The 22,825-nt window shown below is 42.9% G+C and overlaps 2 protein-coding genes across 5 annotated transcripts in view; one reads left to right on the forward strand and one right to left on the reverse strand.

The window, feature by feature from the left end:
- The window catches only part of LOC110496201 (gamma-enolase), a 29,880-nt gene extending 24,252 nt beyond the window's left edge, over positions 1-5,628 (forward strand). For all 4 annotated transcript variants that reach the window (XM_021571960.3, XM_021571964.3, XM_021571962.3 and 1 more), the window contains 3 exons: positions 447-555; positions 703-761; positions 5,014-5,628. In XM_021571960.3, the coding sequence (XP_021427635.3) occupies positions 447-555; positions 703-761; positions 5,014-5,083 (238 nt within the window). In that variant the 3' untranslated portion in view covers positions 5,084-5,628. The remainder of the gene's footprint in view (positions 1-446; positions 556-702; positions 762-5,013) is intronic.
- A 1,270-nt stretch (positions 5,629-6,898) lies between these two features.
- Positions 6,899-21,540, reverse strand: LOC110496202 (triosephosphate isomerase A). Its single transcript, XM_021571965.3, has 6 exons — positions 20,734-21,540; positions 13,647-13,770; positions 10,510-10,727; positions 9,912-9,997; positions 7,953-8,040; positions 6,899-7,578 (listed from the first exon to the last, which is right to left on the reverse strand). Exons 1-6 carry the CDS (start codon positions 20,972-20,974, stop codon positions 7,460-7,462), a joined length of 876 nt encoding a protein of 291 aa, XP_021427640.3. The 5' UTR covers positions 20,975-21,540; the 3' UTR covers positions 6,899-7,459.
- Between the last annotated feature and the right edge of the window lie 1,285 nt (positions 21,541-22,825).

A 22,825-nucleotide genomic window follows, 5' to 3' on the forward strand; every position in this document is an offset into this window, starting at 1 on the left:
TAATTTGCAAATAAATTCATTAAGAATCCTACAATGTGATTTTCTGGATTTCTATTCTAATTTTGTCTGTCATAGTTCAAGTGTACCTATGATTAAAATTACAGGCCTCTCATCTTTTTAAGTGGGAGAACTTGCACAATTGGTGGCTGACTAAATACTTTTTTGCCCCACTGTATATACTTGTCAAATGTTACAACACTCATAGCCATCAATCATTGACATTTTACAGCTATCCATCATCTATAACTGTTGTCATCAATCTTGGCCGTAAGTACAGCCAACAGTCATTCAAAGTCGTTCAATTAAAATGTATTAATATAGCCATCAACCATACATTTACTTTAATCTCCTTTTAGTACCCTCATGCTTATTCCACTCTCTCTCTCTCTCTCTCTCTCTCTCTCCTCTCTCTCTCTCCTCTCGCTCTCTCTCTCTCTCTCTCTCAGGTGTAAGCTAGCCCAGGCCAATGGCTGGGGGGTGATGGTCAGTCACCGTTCAGGAGAGACAGAGGACACTTTCATCGCTGACCTGGTGGTGGGGCTCTGCACTGGACAGGTACACACTCACTCGCTCACTCACTCGCTCACTCAAAAAGACATGCGGAGCATCCCATACAGAAGACCCCAACCATTATACAAATCTGACCACAACATTGTATTGCTTTCACTAAATCTGTTCTAATTATGTCTCTCTCTCTCTCAGATTAAGACAGGAGCCCCATGTAGATCTGAAAGGCTGGCCAAGTACAACCAGCTCATGAGGTCAGTGGTCAAACATGATCCTCTTTAGCTATCCCTCCGAATTGTACTCAGTGGCTTCTATTGCTTCTTGTGAAAGCATACTGCACCTCAAAACCATAAATCATCATCTTTCCATAATAAATACTGCATCGGAAAGGAATGATAATATACTTGTATGTGTATTATTGCATGTACAGTTGAAGTCTGAAGTTTACATACACCTTAGCCAAATACATTTGAACTCGGTCTTTCACAATTCCTGACATTTAATCTTAGTAAAAATTCCCTGTGTTAGGACAGTTAGGATCACCACTTTATTTTAAGAATGTGAAATGTCAGAATAATAGTAGAGAGAATGATTTATTTAATATTTTATTTCTTTCATCACATTCCCAGTGGGTAAGAAGTTTTACATATATAATTAGTATTTAGTAGCATTGCTTTTACATTTTTTAACTTGGGTCAAACGTTTCAGGTAGCTTTCCACAAGCTTCTCACAAGTTGGGTGAATTTTGGCCCATTCCTCATCTCAGAGCTGGTGTAACTGAGTCAGGTTTGTAGGCCTCCTTGCTCGCACACGCTTTTTAAGTTCTGCCCATAAATTGTCTATGGGATTGAGGTCAGGGCTTTGTGATGGCCACTCCAATACCTTGACTTTGTTGTCCTTAAGCCATTTTGCCACAACTTTGGAAGTATGCTTGGGGTCATTGTCCATTTGGAAGACCCATTTGCGACCAAGCAATTTAAATTTTTTATTTAACCTTTATTTAACCAGGAAGGGCTAATTGAGATTTCAAATCTATTTTTCAAGAGCGTCCTGGCCAAGATAGGTAGCACCAAGTCATTACAAAAATGACAGACGAACAACATGAAAAACTAGTATAAACCATAGAATGGGATCTTGAGATGTTAATTCAATATATCCACATAGTTTCCTGCCTCATGATGCCATCTATTTTGTGAAGTGCCCCAGTCCCTCCTGCAGCAAAGCACCCCACAACATGATGCTATCACCCCTGTGCTTCACGGTTGGGATGATGTTCTTCGCCTTGCAAGCCGCCCCCTTTTTCCTCCAAATATAACGATGGTCATTATGGGCAAACCATTCTATTTTTGTTTCATCTGACCAGAGGACATTTCTCCAAAAAGTATGATCTTTGTCCCCATGTGCAGTTGCAAACCATAGTCTGGCTTTTTTATGGCGGTTTTGAAGCAGTGGCTTCTTCCTTGCTGAGCGGACTTTCAGGTTATGTCGATATAGGACTTGTTTTTACTGTGGATATAGATACTTTTGTACCTGTTTCCTCCAGCAGAACAAGATCTTTTGCTGTTGTTCTGGGATTGATTTGCATTTTCTGCACCAAAGTACGTTCATCTCTAGGAGACAGAACGCATCTCCTTCCTGAGCAGTATGATGGCCTGCTTGGTCCCATGGTGTTTATATTTGCGTACTATTGTTTGTACAGATGAACCTGGTACCTTCAGGCGTTTGGAAATTGCTCCCAAGGATGAACCAGATGTGTGGAGGTCTACAATTATTTTGAGGTCTTGGCTGATTTCTTTTGATTTTCCTATGATGTCAAGCAAAGAGGCACTGAGTTTGAAGGTAGACCTTGAAATACATCCACAGGTACACCTCCAATTGACTCAAATTATGTCAATTAGCCTATCAGAAGCTTCTAAAGCCATGACATCATTTTCTGGAATTTCCCAAGCCGTTTAAAGGCACAGTCAACTTAGTGTATTTAAACTTCTGACCCACTGGAATTGTGATACAGTGAAGTGAAATAATCTGTCTGTAAACAATTGTTGGAAAAATGACTTGTGTCATGCACAAAGTAGATGTCCTAACCGACTTGCCAAAACTATAGTTTGTTAACAAGAAATTTGTGGAGTGGTTGAGAAACTAGTTTTAAGGACTCCAACCTAAGTGTATGTAAACTTCCGACTTCAACTGTAAGTGTAAAGGACGTCACGCTACTTGCTTCGCGAGTACCACTTCCTCCCGATTCGGCCCATACCTGGCACGAACTCGGGACCTCTGCCTCACAAACACACGTGACCGTCCTCCCTCCAGCGTCTTAGCGGATTGCTAAGGCGGCGCAAGCAGGACACTTCAGACTGAGGAGTAGGTTTCACACATCCCCACATGCTACACAAGCATGCATGAACATGTACTATAGCTGTACTATGTAGAGACCAACAAGCTCCTGGTCAACAATCCTTAAAAGGAAGAATAGGAGTAGGACAACGTTGCCCCTAGACACTGATCTAAGATCAGTTTCACCTTCCACCCGCAATGGTTCAAGGTTAGTACTCAGTTACAGTAAACTGAATCTAGTCCTGTATCTACATACACTGCTCCAAAAAATAAAGGGAACACTAAAATTACACATCCTAGATCTGAATGAATGAAATATTCTTGTTAAATACTTTTTTCTTTACATAGTTGAATGTGCTGACAACAAAATCACACAAAAATGATCAATGGAAATCAAATTTATCAACCCACGGAGGTCTGGATTTGGAGTCACACTCAAAATTAAAGTGGTGAACCACACTACAGGCTTATCCAACTTTTATGTAATGTCCTTAAAACAAGTCAAAATGAGGCTCAGTAGTGTGTGTGGCCTCCACGTGCCTGTATGACCTCCCTACAACGCCTGGGCATGCTCCTGATGAGGTGGCGGATGGTCTCCTGAGGGATCTCCTCCCAGACCTGGACTAAAGCATCAGCCAATTCCTGGACAGTCTGTGGTGCAACGTGGCGTTGGTGGATGGAGCGAGACATGATGTCCCAGATGTGCTCAATTGGATTCAGGTCTGGGGAACGGGCGGGCCAGTCCATAGCATCAATGCCTTTCTCTTGCAGGAACTGCTGACACACTCCAGCCACATGAGGTCTAGCATTGTCTCGCATTAGGAGGAACCCAGGGCCAACCACACCAGCATATGGTCTCACAAGGGGTCTGAGGATCTCATCTCGGTGCCTAATGGCAGTCAAGCTACCTCTGGCGAGCACATGGAGGGCTGTGCGGCCCCCCAAAGAAATGCCACCCCACACCATGACTGACCCACCGCCAAACCGGTCATGCTGGAGGATGTTGCAGGCAGCCGAACGTTCTCCACGGCGTCTCCAGACTGTCACGTCTGTCACATGTGCTCAGTGTGAACCTGCTTTCATCTGTGAAGAGCACCGGGCGCCAGTGGCGAATTTGCCAATCTTGGTGTTCCCTGGCAAATGCCAAACGTCCTGCACAGTGTTGGGCTGTAAGCACAACCCCCACCTGTGGATGTCGGGCCCTCATACCACCCTCATGGAGTCTGTTTCTGACCGTTTGAGCAGACACATTTGTGGCCTGCTGGAGGTAATTTTGCAGGGCTCTGGCTACCACTAGAGTGAAAGCACCGCCAGCATTAAAAGTGACCAAAACATCAGCCAGGAAGCATAGGAACTGAGAAGTGGTCTGTGGTCCCCACCTGCAGAACCACTCCTTTATTGGGGTGTCTTGCTAAATGCCTATAATTTCCACCTGTTGTCTATTCCATTTGCACAACAGCATGTGAAATGTATTGTCAATCAGTGTTGCTTCCTAAGTGGACAGTTTGATTTTACAGAAGTGTGATTGACTTGGAGTTACATTGTGTTGTTTAAGTGTTCCCTTTATTTTTTTGAGCAGTGTATAAGACCCTAGCCCAGAGCGTAGCCAAGAGCATATTCCCACATATCCCATTCTAAACAAGCGTCGCCAAGCTAATTGCTGTGACGCGCATGCTAACGACACGCCGATGTCACCCCATGTGTGAGAGCCAGTCAGAGCACGGAGAGCACCTGGGATCCGCTCAGTGTAATCCCATTGGGCTCTTAGCAGGACAGGGGAGGGAGGGCCTCTTACCCAATCACAGCACCATAACACCCTGACCACTGGGTTAATGGTTCCAGTTAGGAGTTACAGATCTAGAATCAGATTGCATGACCCCCTAATAACAGCTCCCATAACCCATGATGATAACTGGGTTAATAGTTGCGGGTGGAGGTGTATGTAACCACAGATCTAGGATCTGATTGCCCACCCACAGCAGCATTAACAGCTACTATAACTCCCTGATCACTGGGTTTATAGCTGCAGGTAGAAGTCACCCCCTAACCTAACCACAGATCTAGGATCTAGGATTGTCCGGGCTTTTACCTTGAGCAAATGGATGTCAGATTCAAATTCTGTTCACATGCATTTACCTGTTTTTTCTTTTCCCTCCTTGTTGGTCTCTTTAGGATTGAGGAGGAGTTGGGGGATCAAGCTCGCTTTGCAGGCTATAACTTCAGAAACCCCACTGCCCTGTGAGACAGACAGACAGACACATCGCCGCCAACCAGATGCACAGTTACTTTGAGACACAAAGACAGATCAAGATATAAAGAGACCGACCGACACACACAAACGTGCACATAGAGACACACAAGTGTAGATATGAAGCCTGAAGGGCACCTAAGAAAGACAGGTATGAGCTTCAAAGAGAAAATGAAACACAACACTGTATACAAAAAAAAGCAACACTCCGACTGATGGCTGACAAGGACACACTAACTACCGGCTGACTGAGAATAAAAAGAACACACGTTGTATTTTGCGCGCTCTCCCTCCTTCCTCTTCTCCACTTTCCTTTCCTGGCTCTGCAGTCATCCCTCATTTTTGTTTCTTGGTTACTTCAAAAGGCTCTCCTGGTGTTGCTATGTTTGCAGGAATTGGCCTGTACCTCCATGCTTGTCCCCGTTTCCTCTTTGCCTACTTTCCTTTGGTTACCCTGGCAACAGAATTGCTGTGTTGAAAGACAGAACGCCTGTCACGAAAGGACATATGTGAAATAAAATGTTAATTTTCAGTTTCAACCACACTGACTCTTTTTTTGTATTAATATCAAAGTGTTTAACAAATCTACGATCGGCTTACAACCGCCCCCGCTTTTGTTATACAAAAATGACAGATCAGCATTTGGGGGCAATCTCTTCCTACATAATTACCTACACACAAATGTAAATTACTGATGTTAAAACCTTTTCTGGTTCTACAACCAATGCACATCTGTGCGCTGCACGTGTAGTTCCCAATTTACGTTGCTGGATGCCACAGTATGCTCCCACTATCCCATACACACACAACATTACCATGTAAATACAGAACAGATGACAAACACTTCCTGTAACACTATTTCATGTTTGGCAAGTGAATTGATTATACCATTTTGTAAACTATTTAGCTAGTGTACTGTATCTTAGCTAACAATGATAAAATATCAAGAAGGGATATTTCAGGATGTTGGCAATGAAGCCCTTTGTCATCTACTTCCCCAGTCAGATAAAAATGGTATCCACCAGTGTATGTCTCTGTATCCAGTTTGAAGGGAGTTTGGGCTGCCTGTGTAAATGCAGCCATTTGAGGTAGTTTCATGAGCTAATGCTAACTAGCGTTAGCGCAATGACTGGAAGTCTACAGGAACAGCTAGTGGTTCCCCAAAGACTTCCAGTCATTGCGCTAACCCTAGTTAGCAATTGTGCTACACTAGTTAGCAGCTTCCTTCAATCTGATTGAAAGAGACATAAAAATGGTATCCACGAGTTCACCTCTTTGGGGAAGTAGACGAAATTCTCAAAGTATCCCTTTAAAATTCGGTTGAATACACTTTCAGGATTACAAGACAACTTGCTAGTTACCTTGGAGGTTTCTCTGAGGAAGATATTTAACTTGTTACTCTGATCTTAAATGCAGCACACTGCTGATAAATGAATAGGTTTAGAATGGAAAGAAGTAGAGGGTGCTCAACCAGGTGAGTAGAGGTGCAGACAAAACGCAATCATTGTAAAGGTTCTGATGGAGGCCATTGATGGCTGAAACATCAAGCTTTTAAATTGTTTAAACAACAGAAATACATCTTAATAGTGAGTGATTGTTCCACCTTTTCCTTTTCAATCGTTTTGTTTATAAGAAAGTATTATCCAGTGTGCTTTTGGTGGATGGAAGGAGTCATTTCTACTAGAGTCATGCAGTAACTGGAGAGACTTCAGTTGGCTCTAATAAATGATGCAATGCCTCAAGGTCGACAACATGACAAAAATCAACAGAAACGGAGGACAGACTCAAAGGAGGGAGAACACAGGCAAGTTCACAGCACAGACTAAACCATTTATTCAAGTAGTCTTCAGCCTTGTGGGTTTGTCTTGACAGTCTTTTGCTGGAAAAAGTTATTGACATGTGCTTCAACCAATAGGAGAGAAAGGGCAGGACTAAACCAAGCGCGTGCATGACTGTGCTTCTAGTGACTAATGCAACTTGTACAGTCACTAGCAATACACTAAGTACTGGTCCCTCTACAGTTGTGAGTGAACACATATCCAGTGTGGAACATCAAGTGCAGTGCTTATTAATATATCAGTAAAATATATTTTAGAATGTATACTGATATAGCAGTTGTTAGGAACTTGCATCCAAAGGGCCGTTCCAATGTAAAAAGTCCCACCCTTAACACATAGAATACCATCTGCATCAACCAATGGAGACTTTTACTGTGGCGGGCCCCTAAACTACAGTGTAGTACAAAGTGAGTCAAATAGTCCCTTGTTGACAGACACAAAAACACAGGTAAGACATTGTCACACAGAGACTCTGGGAAGAGGGACAGTCACAGGACACTACTAGCAGCAGGTTAGGTTGCTCTTGTGCGCTCTAGGCACGCGCGTTGATGATGTCAACAAACTCTGGCTTGAGGGAGGCTCCGCCAACCAGGAAGCCGTCCACGTCATTTTGGGAGCCCAGCTCTTTGCAGTTGGCCCCTGTAACTGAGCCTGGAGGAGAAGGGAGGGACTTTGGTTAAACAAAATAACTTCACAAGCATGTGTCTGTACATATATTATAAAAAAAACTGATGAAATTATTGCATATCAAAGGTTTAGGAACACTAATTAATATCATTCTCAAGATACCAATGTACATACCTACCAAAGTAATGTTATACGTTATACATGCTCTAAACTGCATTTGATTGTCAGTGTTAATTGGCCCCAACTCTACTCAGCCTAATACATACTTGTTTACATTTCCATTAGGAACAGTGTCTCTGGGGATTGACTCTTAGCTATCAGCAGCCTTGTAGAGAATGGAAAAGACCCTCTGATAAGATAAGGTTCCCAGCGCTGGGTTCAGGGTGTCCCCTACTGACCTCCGTAGATGATGCGGACGGAGTCGGCCACGGCCTCAGAGACGTTGGCCCTGATCCACTCCCTCAGTTTCTCATGCACCTCCTGGGCCTGGGGCGAGACGAGAAGTACACACACACACACACACACAAATGTACAGTGTTTTTGGAAAGTATTCAGACCCCTGGACTTTTTCCACATTTTGTTACGTTACATTCTTATTCTAAAATCTATGAAATGTTTTTCCTCATCAATCTACACACAATACCTCAATGACAAAGCAAAAGCAACATTTATTAAACATAAAAAACAAATAACCTATTTACATAAGTATTCAGACCCTTTGCTATGAGACTTGAAATTAAGCTCAGGTGCGTCCCGTTTCTATTGATCATCCTTGAGATGTTTCTACAACTTGATTGGAGTCCACCTGTGGTAAATTCAATTGATTGGACATGATTTGGAAAGACACACACATGTCTATATAAAGGTCCCACAGTTGACAGTCCATGTCAGAGCAAAAACCAAGCCATGGTCGAAGGAATTGTCTGTAGAGCTCCGAGACCGGATTGTGTCGAGGCACCGATCTGGGGAAGGGTACCAAAAAAATGAATGCAGTATTGAAGGTCCCCAAGAACACAGTGGCCATCAACATTCTTAAATGGAAGAAGTTTGGAACCACCAAGACTCTTCCTAGAGCTGGCCGCCCGGCCAAACTGAGCAATCGGGGGAGAAGAGCCTTGGTCATGACCTTTGTCACTCTGACAGAGCTCCAGAGTTCCTCTGTGGACATGAGAACCTTCCAGAAGGACAACCATCTCGGCAGCACACCACCAATCATGCCTTAATGGTAGAGTGGCCAGACGGAAGCCACTCCTCGGTAAAAGGCACATAACAGCCCGCTTAGTTTGCAAAAAGGCACCTAAAGGACTCTCAGACAATGAGAAACAAGATTCTCTCGTCTGATGAAATCAAGATTCAACTGTCCTGAATGCCAAGCATCACATCTGGAGGAAATCTGGCACCATCCCTACGGTGAAGCATGGTGATGGCAGCATCATGCGGTGGGGATATTTTTCAGCGACAGGGACTGGGAGACTAGTCAGGATCGAGGGAAATATGAACAGAGCAAAGTACAGAGAGAACCTGCTCCAGAGCACTCAGGAGCTCAGATTGGGGACAAGGTTCACCTTCCAACAGAACAACGACCCTAAGCACACAGCCAAGGCAACGCATGAGTGGCTTTGGGACGGGTCTCAATGTCCTTGAGTGGCCCAGCCATAGCCCAGACTTGAACCCAATCGATCATCTCTGGAGAGACCTGAAAATAGCTGTGCAGCAACACTCCCCATCCAACCTGACAGAGCTTGAGAGGATCTGCAGATAAGAGAGAACCTCCCCAAATACAGGTGTGCCAAGCTTGTAGTGTCATACCCAAGAAGACTCGAGGCTGTAAACGCTGCCAAAGGTGCTTCAACAAAGTACTGAGTGAAGTGTGTGAATACTTATGTAAATGTGTTGAGTTGTGTACATTTTTTTTTAAATTATAAATGTGCAAACATTTCTAAAAACCTGTTTTCGCTTTGTCATTATGGGGTATTATGTGTAGATATACTTGAACCAGATCTCTCTTGGACCAGGTCTCTTGAAAAACAGATTATCTGAGACTAGCCTGGATAATTAAAGATTAAAAAGATCCAATGCAGCCATCTCAATATCAAATCATTCCTGGTTAACAATTAAGTACTTTACTGTGATCGTTTTTATTATTTTAAAAAAATGGAATTAAAACATCTTCATAGCAAAGAGCAATTCCTCAAGCAATAATTTTTCTAGGACTGTCTGGGAGTGGTCTGAGTGGGGAGGGTAAAACCAATATGCATTCCCCCACAGAGCAGCTTGTAATTATTAAATAACATAGTAAAGTATGCACAATGTATGTAAATAAGTCAATATTGTTAAGAAACGGTGATGAGTCGTACCTGCTCGGGTGAGGCCGTCTTGCCGGTACCGATGGCCCACACAGGCTCGTAAGCCAGCACCACTTTGCTCCAGTCCTTCACGTTGTCTACAACACAACAGCTTGTTATCAAGATAATGGACGGCACTGTATGCAGATAATGGTAAGATAATGATAAGGCAAGGTAGGTAAACCAATTTTTAAGTCTCAGGCAAGGGTTCCATTCATGCAACACCACCGTTTAGTGAACTACTGCCAACCCCTTTGACTACCTCCTGAATAACAGGCACAAAATTCCCCCAAATTTCCCCTTTGAGACTAACATTTTCCACTTAAATCGAAATTGGAAGGTTTTGGAGAAAAAAAATGGAAGGTGTGCAACAGTGCTATGCGGAGCTGGATAACTGAATCTAGAGTGGGTAGAAGAGATACAATTGATCTTTCATGGACATTAAAAAATAAAAAAAATCCCACAGAATGATTCAGTGGAGAAAACAATGGGTATGTACTGTACATCATGTGCTGGTGTGGTGTATCACAAGAAAGATCACGGTGTTAGTCACAGGACTAACACAGTCCTGTGACGCACATCAGACCCAGGGTTCGATCCCAGCTGTTACCTGCGATGGCCTGGGTCTGGGCGTACACCACCTCCTCTGTGGTTCCAGCCTCCCTCTCCTCCAGCTTCTCTCCGATGCAGGCGATCACCCCCAGGTCACTCTCCAGGGCGTGGGCCACCTTCTGACCAATCAGCTCGTCGCTCTCCCCGAAAACATGACGCCTCTCCGAGTGGCCCAGAATCACCCACTCCACGCCACAGTCCTTTATCATCGCAGGGCTGAGGAAGCGAGAGAGGGAGACTCAATACATCCACTAATAGTAGATTTAATTGAAAATAGCGCAAAATACATTTTTGGTATCTCATATTTTTCTGGCAATTCTCACAAACGTCATTGGGAGGAAGGATGTTTGAAATGCTTTATTACATTTGTATCAAACCATTTGTATTTTTTTTTAAATCATGATGAAAGTGGCAATTTTTTATTCTGAAATTACATTTTCACATTAATTTATTCAATGTGAGAATTGTCAACTACCCGTTTTGATTGTGTTAATTTTAAAAGGTATTGTTTGGAACAATACACTCTACAGGTACATCCCATTTCCAGTGTGGGCTCTCTGCTAAGTCTGAAGGTATGATCAATGTTATGTGCACCATCAACACAGTGAATGGGAAAATGGATTCAAAAAGGTAACTCCCTCTGCTGGTGACTTGCTGAATGTGCAATCCTAAAGGTGGGCTGTGAAACGAGTTTCACTAGCACCAGGCGTAGCCAGCCCAAAATAAAAAGTAGTGAGCCAGGCCTTCCCAGGCCAAATGACCTATATTTTGGTGGCCTCCGGTACATTCTAATACCTCGATTCCATCTGAAAAACACCGCAAAATTGAATACATTATCAAATGTACCATCCAGATTGGAAACAGTTGTGGCATTGTGTGTAGAAGGACATGACTTTACCATTTAAATGACAGGAAATGTATGAATTCAGTGTATTTGTAGTTATTGTCTAGGCCTATATGATCAGGACTATTTTCTAAGTAAAAGCACATTAAACATTTAAACCTGCAGTATGTCACTTTTTTTGGCAACCAGACCAAATTCACATAGAAATGTGAGTTATAGATCTGTCATTTGCATTGAAAGCAAGTCTAAGAAGCGGTAGATGTGTTCTAAGTGCACCATCTCCATGCTTCCCGTTCGTACGTTTTTGCGTCTTTAACTTGCGGTTTTGTACACCAGCTTCAAACTGAAAATACAATATTTTGGGTTATGGAAAATATATTTCATAGCGGTTTAGATGGTACAATGATTCTCTGCATAATGAGAGCTTGTTTTTGTCACAAACTGAAAATAGGCAAACTATTAGGATTCTAGCAGCCAGGAAATGCCAGATCGATTTCTACTTATTGCAACTTTAACCTGTCTACTCTTGAAATTGTCTTATTTACAGTTTTACTGCAAAATATGAATAGCCACAATGTCTGCTCTTCAAATTATGAATAACAACCTAGTGTATGAACAAAATAATGTAAATAGCCAAGCAACAAGGACAAAGTCTCTTTAGTAGACTTTTGGGTAAATTCAACCAACTTCACTCAGTGTGCACAGCACCCCAGGCACTGTTGCTGCACGCCAGGTGGGATATATGGGACCCTACGTAGTTCCTGGCATAGAAATAAGAAACCAATCTTATTTCTGTGGTTCTTTGTGTGATTAGCTACCACTTATGAAACAAACGGCAGAAATACTATGTTGTTATGAAATCATAACTATCACGTGTGCTCATACTTTACTTTTTCAGTTCGCACACATCTATTTTTAATAGTGTGAGTGTAATGGTCGCACTGTAGAGCCCTCAAATTCACTAAACGGGTTGCAGGCAAACCATTTCATGCGGATTAATTACCTGACGCATGGGGGAAAAGTCACGACTGGGCAGATGGAAACATGAAATGCCGTTACAATTTTAGAAATGCCAACAGACATGGTGGGATCTTGTTTCTGTCAAATAAAACGAGCGAGAAATGGAGGTGGATATGCCTTTTTGCGCAAATATTGATGTAAAAACCATCATGTCGAAGTAAACTGAAGAGTCAAGAGCTCCTCCCACTAGGACTCAGGAAAAAAACAACATTTATTAGGTTACAGATGAAATAAGTTGTGATCAACTTCACAGCGTGGTGAAAGTGAACGGTGATGAGCACGATGCTCCTTACCAATAAATATCCACGGTCTTATTCTGGTGACATGATGATCCATGCTTGGCTGGCATTTGACAAATAAAAATGATCTCGCTCGTATCCATAATTAAATGTCATCATGTAGAGTAGCCTACCCTCACTGTATCGGCCAGCTGTTGGCGAGAGAGCACATATCAAGACCAGAGTGGGCACATTCGCTACATAACGCAACATCTGTTGTGACGAAACCATCGGTTAGAGTTGAAAATGCCACGGAAACCCATTTAACTGGTATTTTTCCCATTCGGTACATGGGAATTTAACGGCCAAAATGTTTATGTGCACTACGTGTTCACACACAGCCTTTTATCCGCAACAAGTCTGTTTGATGGAAACGCATCTCTGGTGGGAAAAGTAGCTGGGTGAAAATAAGTAATCGGCTGTTTAGCCGACTGTCGGCGCTAGTGGCTAACGACCTATAATGTCAATATCTATGTATAAAATGTGTCATATCATTAGAAAGTACCAGAGAGCCCACTGTGGAAATATGACGTGTTTGAAGAATATTGTTAAAACCAAAATGTAAACCAAAAAAAAAAAAAAACACACAGAAAGGGACATTTTGAGATGAATTTATCCAACATTAAAAATATTAATATGAAAATATGTATTTTTGAATCTAGACATACTCCATATGTCTAAAACTACAAGGAATATAATAACGCCAAGATGTTGTCTGTATCATGTACGGTCCACAGAACATAGGATCTTATGGTTAGGTCTAAATAGGCCAATTTCATTATGATCATTTTTTAAAAAAATTTATACAAATTAAAAAAACATGTTCAACATCCTTCTTCCCAATGAAGTTCCTTTTACAGGAACAACCAGGAGCAATCTGAGAACCGAAAAATAAACAAATCGCCCAATAAGGAGGCCATCTTTAACAAGTTCTGTCACAGATTCTGTCTCAAAGTGGAAGACGTGTCGTCATGCGCAAGTGTGGAGCCTTACCTGATCTCGCCAGTGAAAGCCCCCTTGGCGACTTTGTAGCAGTTCTGTGCAGCCACACCGATCCTGGCATCCAGGTTCGAGCGGGCAAAGTCGAGGTAGACGGTGGGAGCGCCACACACCACCTCTGTGTGAGTGTATAAGAGGGAGAGGGAGACAAAGGTGGGGGTGAGGAGACAAGAGAGGGAGACAGTAGGAGGAGTTCGGAGAACATCAGAAGAAATCAAATCAAATTGCATTTGTCACATCTAGGGTTGCAAAGGGTCGGAAACTCTCCGGTATATTTCTGGAATTTTTCCATGGGAAGTTAAGCCCGGGTATTTTGCTTAAATTCATAAAAGAAGTTTGCTTATAACAGTGAACCCTTTTTATGGGATACACTTAAGGCAATTCTAGGTCTTGTGGTATATTTTGGTTAAACTATCCCCAATTAAATGGAATTGCAACCCTCTGCATGCACAGTGCATTCTTCCATCACATGTGCAGTGCATTCTTCCATCACATGTACAGCTGATTCTCAAAATCTTGCACACTAATGAGATGCTATTGAGCCCACACTACTACACTGTCTGAGCCAAGGACCACATGGTTTCTGGTAAGTTTTGATTACAATACTGGGTGGGGTGAATATACACTGCTCAGAAAAATAAAGGGAACACTTAAACAACACAATGTAACTCCAAGTCGATCACACTTCTGTAAAATCAAACGGTCCACTTAGGAAGCAACACTGATTGACAAAAAATTTCACATGCTGTTGTGCAAATGGAATAGACAACAGGTGGAAATTATAGGCAATTAGCAAGACACCCCCAATAAAGGAGTGGTTCTGCAGGTGGGGACCACAGACCACTTCTCAGTTCCTATGCTTCCTGGCTGATGTTTTGGTCACTTTTTAATGCTGGCGGTGCCTTCACTCTAGTGGTAGCATGAGACGGAGTCTTCAACCCACACAAGTGGCTCAGGTAGTGCAGCTCATCCAGGATGGCACATCAATGCGAGCTGTCGCAAGAAGGTTTGCTGTGTCTGTCAGCGTAGTGTCCAGAGCATGGAGGCGCTACCAGGAGACAGGCCAGTACATCAGGAGACGTGGAGGAGGCCGTAGGAGGGCAACAACCCAGCAGCAGGACCGCTACCTCCGCCTTTGTGCAAGGAGGAGCAGGAGGAGTACTGCCAGAGCCCTGCAAAATGACCTCCAGTAGGCCACAAATGTGCATGTGTCAAATGTGCTAAAATGTGCTCAAACGGTCAGAAACAGACTCCATGAGGGTGGTATGAGGGCCCAACGTCCACAGGTGGGGGTTGTGCTTACAGCCCAACACCGTGCAGGACGTTTGGCATTTGCCAGAGAACACCAAGATTGGCAAATTTGCCACTGGCTCTTCACAGATGAAAGCAGGTTAACACTGAGTACATGTGACAGACGTGACAGTCTGGAGACGCCGTGGAGAACGTTCTGCTGCCTGCAACATCCTCCAGCATGACCGGTTTGGCGGTGGGTCAGTCATGGTGTGGGGTGGCATTTCTTTGGGGGGCCGCACAGCCCTCCATGTGCTCGCCAGAGGTAGCCCGACTGCCATTAGGTACCGAGATGAGATCCTCAGACCCCTTGTGAGACCATATGCTGGTGCGGTTGGCCCTGGGTTCCTCCTAATGCAAGACAATGCTAGACCTCATGTGGCTGGAGTGTGTCAGCAGTTCCTGCAAGAGGAAGGCATTGATGCTATGGACTGGCCCGCCCATTCCCCAGACCTGAATCCAATTGAGCACATCATGTCTCGCTCCATCCACCAACGCCATGTTGCACCACAGACTGTCCAGGAGTTGGATGATGCTTTAGTCCAGGTCTGGGAGGAGATCCCTTAGGAGACCAGCCGCCACCTCATCAGGAGCATGCCCAGGCGTTGTAGGGAGGTCATACAGGCACGTGGAGGCCACACACACTACTGAGCCTAATTTTGACTTGTTTTAAGGACATTACATCAAAGTTGGATCAGTCTGTAGTGTGGTTTTCCACTTTAAGTTTGAGTGTGACTCCAAATCCAGACCTCCATGGGTTGATAAATGTGATTTCCATTGATCGTTTTTGTGTGATTTTGTTGTCAGCACATTCAACTATGTAAAGAAAAAAGTATTTAATAAGAATATTTCATTCATTCAGGTCTAGAATGTGTTATTTTAGTGTTCCCTTTATTTTTTTGAGCAGTGTATTTTATGATATTTTTAAATAGTAGCCTACAGAAAAGTGTGTTTAAATCATTTCTAACTTGTTAACAATTTCTGCTAGTTAATTTTTGCTACCATGTTGGTTTCAGCTTGCTTGAGCCTGCTAACCGAGGAGTGTAAATTCACCTGTTTCCATTCATGTTTCATTTTAAAACATTTATCTTACAAAGGAGTTGTTTAATCTATCTGCTTAACTATTTATCTGTACACAGAATTGTGTAAATGTTTAAACTTGTTTTTCTAATGTTTACAGGAAAATTCCACGGGCACTATCTGATGTGGGGAGACATTTTACTGCAGCCAATGTAGAAGAAAAAGTTGTGTACATTTGCAAATACTGTGCCAAATCATATGTGAAGAATGCAACAAAAGATGCAGAATCATCTGGCCAAGTGTATAAAGTTCCTTCAGCGCTCACAACAAGTAACCTCTGACAAAAGTCCCTCTACTTCTATTCGAGGTGAAAATTATTAATCATACACCTTATCGATAGCAACAGCTCATGGTCCTCCTGAAATCAGAAGTTTTTTTTTTGACTCAATGGAGGAATGTAGTCAGATAAATACTAATGAATGTCTTGCTCAAGCTGTGTATGCAACTGCTTGACCTCTGATGCTCACAGGCAATGTGTATTGGAAGAGATTTCTTAATGTTCTTCGCCCAGGATACACCCCTCCAATCAGACATGCTTTATATAGTATTTAGCTGGATGCAGAGTTCAAGTGAAGGTCAAGCAAATCATTGAGAAAGCAGACTATTGCAAAAACTGCAGTTCTGAAATGCATCAAAAAGTGTGAAGACTTCTGCCTGAAGTCCATACACACCGCAGCGTACATGTTGGACCCCAAGAATGCTGGCAAGAGCATCCTGTCTGGTGCATGGATAAACAAGACCTATGGTGTCATCACTACCGTGTCTCGCCACCTTGGCCTGGAAGAGGGCAAGTTTCTTGGCTGTCTGGCGAAGTACACTTCCAACCAAGGGCTTTGGGATAGAGATGCAATATGGCAGTCGTGCCAACATATCTCATCAGCCACCTGGTGGAAGGGACTTAGTGAATCTTCGGCTCCTTCTCCTGTTGCCTCCATAATCCTCCAAATCCCACCAATATCAGCCACCTCAGAGTGCAACTAACTGGTCCTTATTTGGGAACACACACACCAAAGCATGCAACAGGCTGACCAATACAAGGGTTGAAAAATGTATGAAAGTGACAGTGAAGATGAGGCCTTAGAGTCTGATGTTCAAGAGGTAGACATTGAGGAGGTCCAGGGAGAAGACATGGAAGCCTGAGAGGAAGATAGTCTAGAAACTAAAGCTTTGGTTATAATTTTATAGATGCATGTTGAAAACGTTTTTGGGAGATGCGTTGGATCATTGGGGATCATTCAATATTCCCTTTCTTTTGTTGTTCAGTGAAATCATCCCATGTGAAGAGTCAACTAATTTAATTAAAGTTCAATTCGTAACTAAATTGTTATTTATATTGGAAGGATTTAAACATTTACAATTATATCTACTTAAGGTAAAAGGTTTATGTTTCTGTCTCTTTATGATATGGTAAATATATCCAATGCAAAATAAATCTAAATTTAAAATTGTATTAATTTGCATTTATTACCATGGAAAGTCTCCACCTCTGAATATTCCCCAAAATGTGAAACCCCAGTGATGTCACAAAGTATTTGTATAAAGTTCAGCTTTCCCCAACTTTGGTCCAACCCAGTTCATGTCCCTTGCCCATGCTCGCATCGCCCAAACAGTCCTCCGCCCACTTCGCTTGGAAATGAAGGGCTTTCCATAGTTTCATCGCCCACATAGTCATCAGTTGAGAGGCACTGTAAAAGCCAATTCATGCTTGCCCCGGAAATGCAATCTGTAGGCTGCGTACAGAGGGTGTGATGCAATCGCAGAGCCTCCGGAGGCCAAACGGAGCTCCGTACCGCATCGCAGTGCGCTTCCCAAATGTTTTGACTATGTGGAGGGCACCTTATACCTCCGCATTGACATGACTGGTTGACGGTAGGTGGGGGCGGGAGGTCCTGTATAAACACAAACTCACTTTGACAACTTCTTTCACAACAGCTCTGCAAAGCTTTCTTCGTGTCCAACAAGTTTCTCTGCCCTTAACCTTGTTCTGAACACCTCCAAAACAAAGGTCATGTGGTTTGGTAAGAAGAATGCCCCTCTCTCCCCGCAGGTGTTATTACTACCTCTGAGGGTTTGGAGCTTGAGGTAGTCACCTCATACAAATACTTGGGAGTATGGCTACACGGTGCACTGTCCTTCTCTCAGCACATATCAAAGCTGCAGCCTAAAGTTCAATCTAGACTATGTTTCTTCTATCGTAATCGCTTCTCTTTAACCCCAGCGGCAAAACTAACCCTGATTCAGATGACCATCCTACCCATGCTAGATTATGGAGACGTAATTTGTAGATCGGCAGGTAAGGGTGCTCTAGATGTTCTTTACCATTTGGCCATCAGATTTGCCACCAATGCTCCTTATAGGACACATCACTGCACTCTATACGCTTCTGTAAACTGGTCATCTCTGTATACCCGTCACAAGACCAACTGGTTGTTGCTTATTTATAAAACCCTCTTAGGCCTATCTGAGATATCTACCGCAGCCCTCATCCTCCACATAGACAAGCAACCCCGGGATGTGGGTGCTTCTGTTCTGCCAGTCACATTCTGTTAAAAGGTCCCCAAAGCACCCACATCCCGGGGTTGCTTGTCTATTCAGTTCGCTGCAGCTAGTGGCCGGAACAAGCTGCAACAAACACTCAAACGGGCCAGTTTTATCTCAGTCTCTTCATTCAAAGACCCAATCTTGGACACTCTTACTGACAGTTGTGGCTGCTTTGCATGATGTACTGTTGTCTCTACCTTCTTGCCCTTTGTCTGTGCCCAACAATGTCTGTTTTGTGCTGCTACCATGTTGTGCTGCTACCATGTGGTCATGTTGTGCTGCTACCATGCTGTGTTGTCATGTGTTTCTGCCATGCTATGTTGCGGTCTAATGTCTCCCTTTATGTAGTGTTGCATTATCTCTTGTCGTGATGCGTTTTTAAAAAAAAATATAGGACAAAAAAAAGAGGCCTTTTGGTAGGCCGTCATTGTAAATAAGAATTTGTTCTTAACTGACCTGCCTAGTTAAGTTTTTTTTTTTTTTTTTAAGTAGTATGAAAGTCCTGACTTCTGCAGAGGCTGTATATTCTGTACGGACACTTCTGTACGGGTGATGATTTAACAAAAGCGCATTTGCAAAAAAAGCACCATCATTGCACAAATGTACCTAACCATATTTCTTAAAATCAATACACAGAAGTATGTTTTTTTTAAACCTTAAGAAATTAATGTTAGCAGGCAATATTAACTAGGGAAATTGTGTCTCTTCTCTTGCATGCAGTGCAAGCAGAGTCAGGGTATATGCGACCATTTCTTCCTAACAAAGACCGTAATTAATTTGCCAGATTTTTACATAATTATGACATAACATTGAAGGTTGTACAATGTAACAGCAATATTTAGACTTAGGGTTGCCACCCGTTCGATAAGATACGGAACGGTTCCGTATTTCACTGAAAGAATAAACGTTTTGTTTTCGAAATTATAGTTTCCGGATTTGACCACATTAATGACCTAAGGCTCGTATTTCTGTGTTTATTATATTATAATTAAGTATATGATTTGATATGTGATAGCAGTCTGAGCAGTGATAGGCAGCAGCAGCAGGCTCATAAGCATTCATTCAAACAGCACTTTACTGCGTTTGCCAGCAGCGTTTAGCAATGCTTGAAGCACAGCGCTGTTTATGACTTCAAGCATATTAACTCCAGAGATTAGGCTGGCAATACTAAAGTGCCTATAAGAACATCCAATAGTCAAGGTATATGAAATACAAATGGTATAGACAGAAATAGTCGACGCGTCATAATTCTTATAATAACTACAACCTAAAACTTCTTAACTGGGAATATTGAACCACCAGCTTTCATATGCTCTCACATTCTGAGCAAGGAACTTAAATGTTAGCTTTTTTACATGGCACATATTGCACTTTTACTTTCTTCTTCAACACTGTTTTTGCATTATTTAAAACAAATTGAACATGTTTCCTTATTTATTTGAGACTAAATAGATTTGATTTATGTATTATATTAAGTTTTTTTTTTTAAGTGTTCCTTGTTCATTCAGTATCGTTGTAATTGTCATTATTACAAATATATATATAAAAACAGTCCGATTAATCGGTACCGGCTTTTTTTGGTCCTCAATAAACCGGTATCAGCATTAAAATCATAATCGGTCAACCTCTAGATTTTAGTCTTCATGTCCAACAATGACATAAAAAAAAAAATCTGAAAACATGGGGACACATGAAAAACCACCCGCGGGCCAAATTTGGCCCACCAGTTGGGGAACCCTGGCCTATCCCATAAACACTGGCCAAGCATAAGGTTTCTTTGCAAGTGACAGATGATTAGGACTGTGGTAAAATTGACTCAGGACCATGTTCAGCCATTCACTCTCAAGTCAAAAGGCATTGCAGACAAGCAGGCTTATTGGGATTCAAAGCCCAGGTGTCATCGATGCACTCAGATATGATAAACTATGCTCAGTCCAATGAGCACAGCTTGCGCTAGGCCAACAACCCTGCATGGATGGAGCGGTCAAAAGATACATGTCACGAAACGACAATGTTATGGTGTCGTTTGACGCATAGTGTTAAAAAAATATTTCACATTTACTCTTTACATGCAAGTATTGGATATTGGTATCAGTCAGAATGAACTGTAAACAACGTATTAGGGTTAATTCTAGACAAGATACTTTGAGACAAAAAAAACATTGTATACCGGTTTCATCGTGGAGGCTTGCGGTGTTCAGGGTCGTTATGAGGTCGCCCAGGCTTTTCTTGTCACCGTTCATCTTCCAGTTTCCTCCTACGAAAAATGTTCTGGACGACATGATGGCTGGGCGGTAGATGATACTAGAAAAACGATGACACGGGCCTAGGAGGTGATGCTTTTGATACGAACAGCGGGCAAACAGAAGCTGTCTTTTTCTTCTTCTTTGGGATTGGTTTGCGGATCGCATCCAATTTAAAGGTGCATACACCGCCACCTACTGTACCAAAGTGTGAGGCAAGTCAAATTCATTTAATTATTCCTGTCCCTAAAAGGAAAAACTTGCACCAACAACTAACCCTACACCTAAATAACACTATTTCATAAAAATACAAATCACCTCTTCTGCAATAAAATACTTACATGTAAACAGGTAGCCTATTTCACTGCAGCTACCACCTACACTAAAACCCACCACCCCCATTCCATTACTTTTACACTATCTGCTTCAGCACCATGCCAACGGCCTGGGAGGATGGGAAACTACCCCTCAACACACCCTGTAATTCTTCTGATGTCAAATCTCATATACTGCAGCTGCCACCACAACATATTTTCTCTGTGATTGCTATGAACGCTAAGAAGCCAACTTTACTGAAGCATAACTCACTCGTTACCCTATCCCTCAAATCTACTACTCAATAGGATCCCTCACCCTTGACCCATCCTGCTCTACTTTCTTCATTGCATCAGCATTCAACATCCTCTGCACTACTCTGACTCTGGCCACTTCAACCTTCCTCACTCGCACCGGACACTTTGGAACCCTAGCAACATGAGCACCCCTACCCCCGTCTTCTTCTTCTTCTTTTTCTTCTTCTTATTCTATGATATAATGGGGCTTTGCAAACAAACGTCAAAGGTGCCACCTAATGTGCTGGAGTGTGTGGTCAATCACGGTTGACAACACTTCTAACTCAGTACTTCTGAGAAAATAAAAAAGAGTCCTACTGACTTCTAATAGACCCTCCCCCATCCCCCATCCCCCAAATAATTTCCAACCCCTGTCCAACCCCGTCCAACCTCAATGACCCTACAGTTCAATCTTTCCCTCTCTTCAACAGGAGGTCAGAGGCCTGGCAGTGTGGTGCCAGGACAACAACCTCTCCCTCAATGTGAGCAAGACAAAGGAGCTGATCGCGGGCTACAGGAAAAGGCAGGCCTAACAGGCACCCATTAACATCGACGGGGCTGTAATGGAGCGGGTCGAGAGTTTCAAGTTCCTTGGAGTCCACATCACCAACAAACTATTCTGGTCCAAACACAACAAGACAGTCGTGAAGAGGGCATGACAACACCTTTTCCCCTCAGGAGACTGAAAAGATTTGGTATGGGTCCCCAGATCCTCAAAAAGTTCTACAGCTGCACCATCGAGAGCATCCTGACCGGTTGCATCACCGCCTGGTATGACACTTGCTTGTCCTGACTCCGAGCCCGCCTGCCTGACCACTCTGCCTGAGCCTGCCTGCCGACCTGTACCTTTGCCCCCCCCCCCCCCCCCCCCTCCCCCCCGGATTACCCTGACCCTGGACAAATGCAGGTATGTTTATCCCCGTTTCATTCCGTTTGCTTCCATTTTAGAAACGTTTTTCAACAGAATCAGCAGAATGAATACACCCCTGATCACGCAAAAACACAGTTCACTTTCATAGCAGCCACATTGTATTCCTTCTCGCATCTCTGCGCTCTCTTCCTCTCACCTTTTCCCTTCACTTGTGGACTTCAAAACACAACACATCATATAGAATAGTTTTATCTAAAAAATAATAACTTTTGAAATGTTTTAACATTTTTATGAAATTTAATGATTAGCATGGTCCTCCCCTTCCTCCTCTGAGGCGCCTCCACTGATTCTAACATCTTCAAAGTTCACGGTGAGGACACTCGTCGTTGCATCCTCGACTTGGCTGTTCTGTTAAGAGTGATTATCATAATCTAAATGTGATTTCTGTCATTCTGAGCACCGTGGGTGGACACACTAATCACGTTACGCACCAAATGCACATGGGTCCGGTAAATTGAAATGCTGCCGGTCAAATGT

The sequence above is a fragment of the Oncorhynchus mykiss genome, chromosome 18 (assembly GCF_057628025.1).
Source record: "Oncorhynchus mykiss isolate SJ-2025 chromosome 18, ASM5762802v1, whole genome shotgun sequence".
Lineage (NCBI taxonomy): Eukaryota > Metazoa > Chordata > Actinopteri > Salmoniformes > Salmonidae > Oncorhynchus > Oncorhynchus mykiss.

Coding starts and splice junctions, on each gene's coding strand:
- LOC110496202 (XM_021571965.3), bottom strand. CDS start 20,974: ATGCGATCCGCAAACCAATCCCAAAGAAGAAGAAAAAGACAGCTTCTG. Junction 9,998..10,509: donor CCAGACCCAGGCCATCGCAG/GTAACAGCTGGG, acceptor GTTGTGTTGTAG/ACAACGTGAAGGACTGGAGC. Junction 8,041..9,911: donor AGACGGCCTCACCCGAGCAG/GTACGACTCATC, acceptor GTCTCGCCCCAG/GCCCAGGAGGTGCATGAGAA.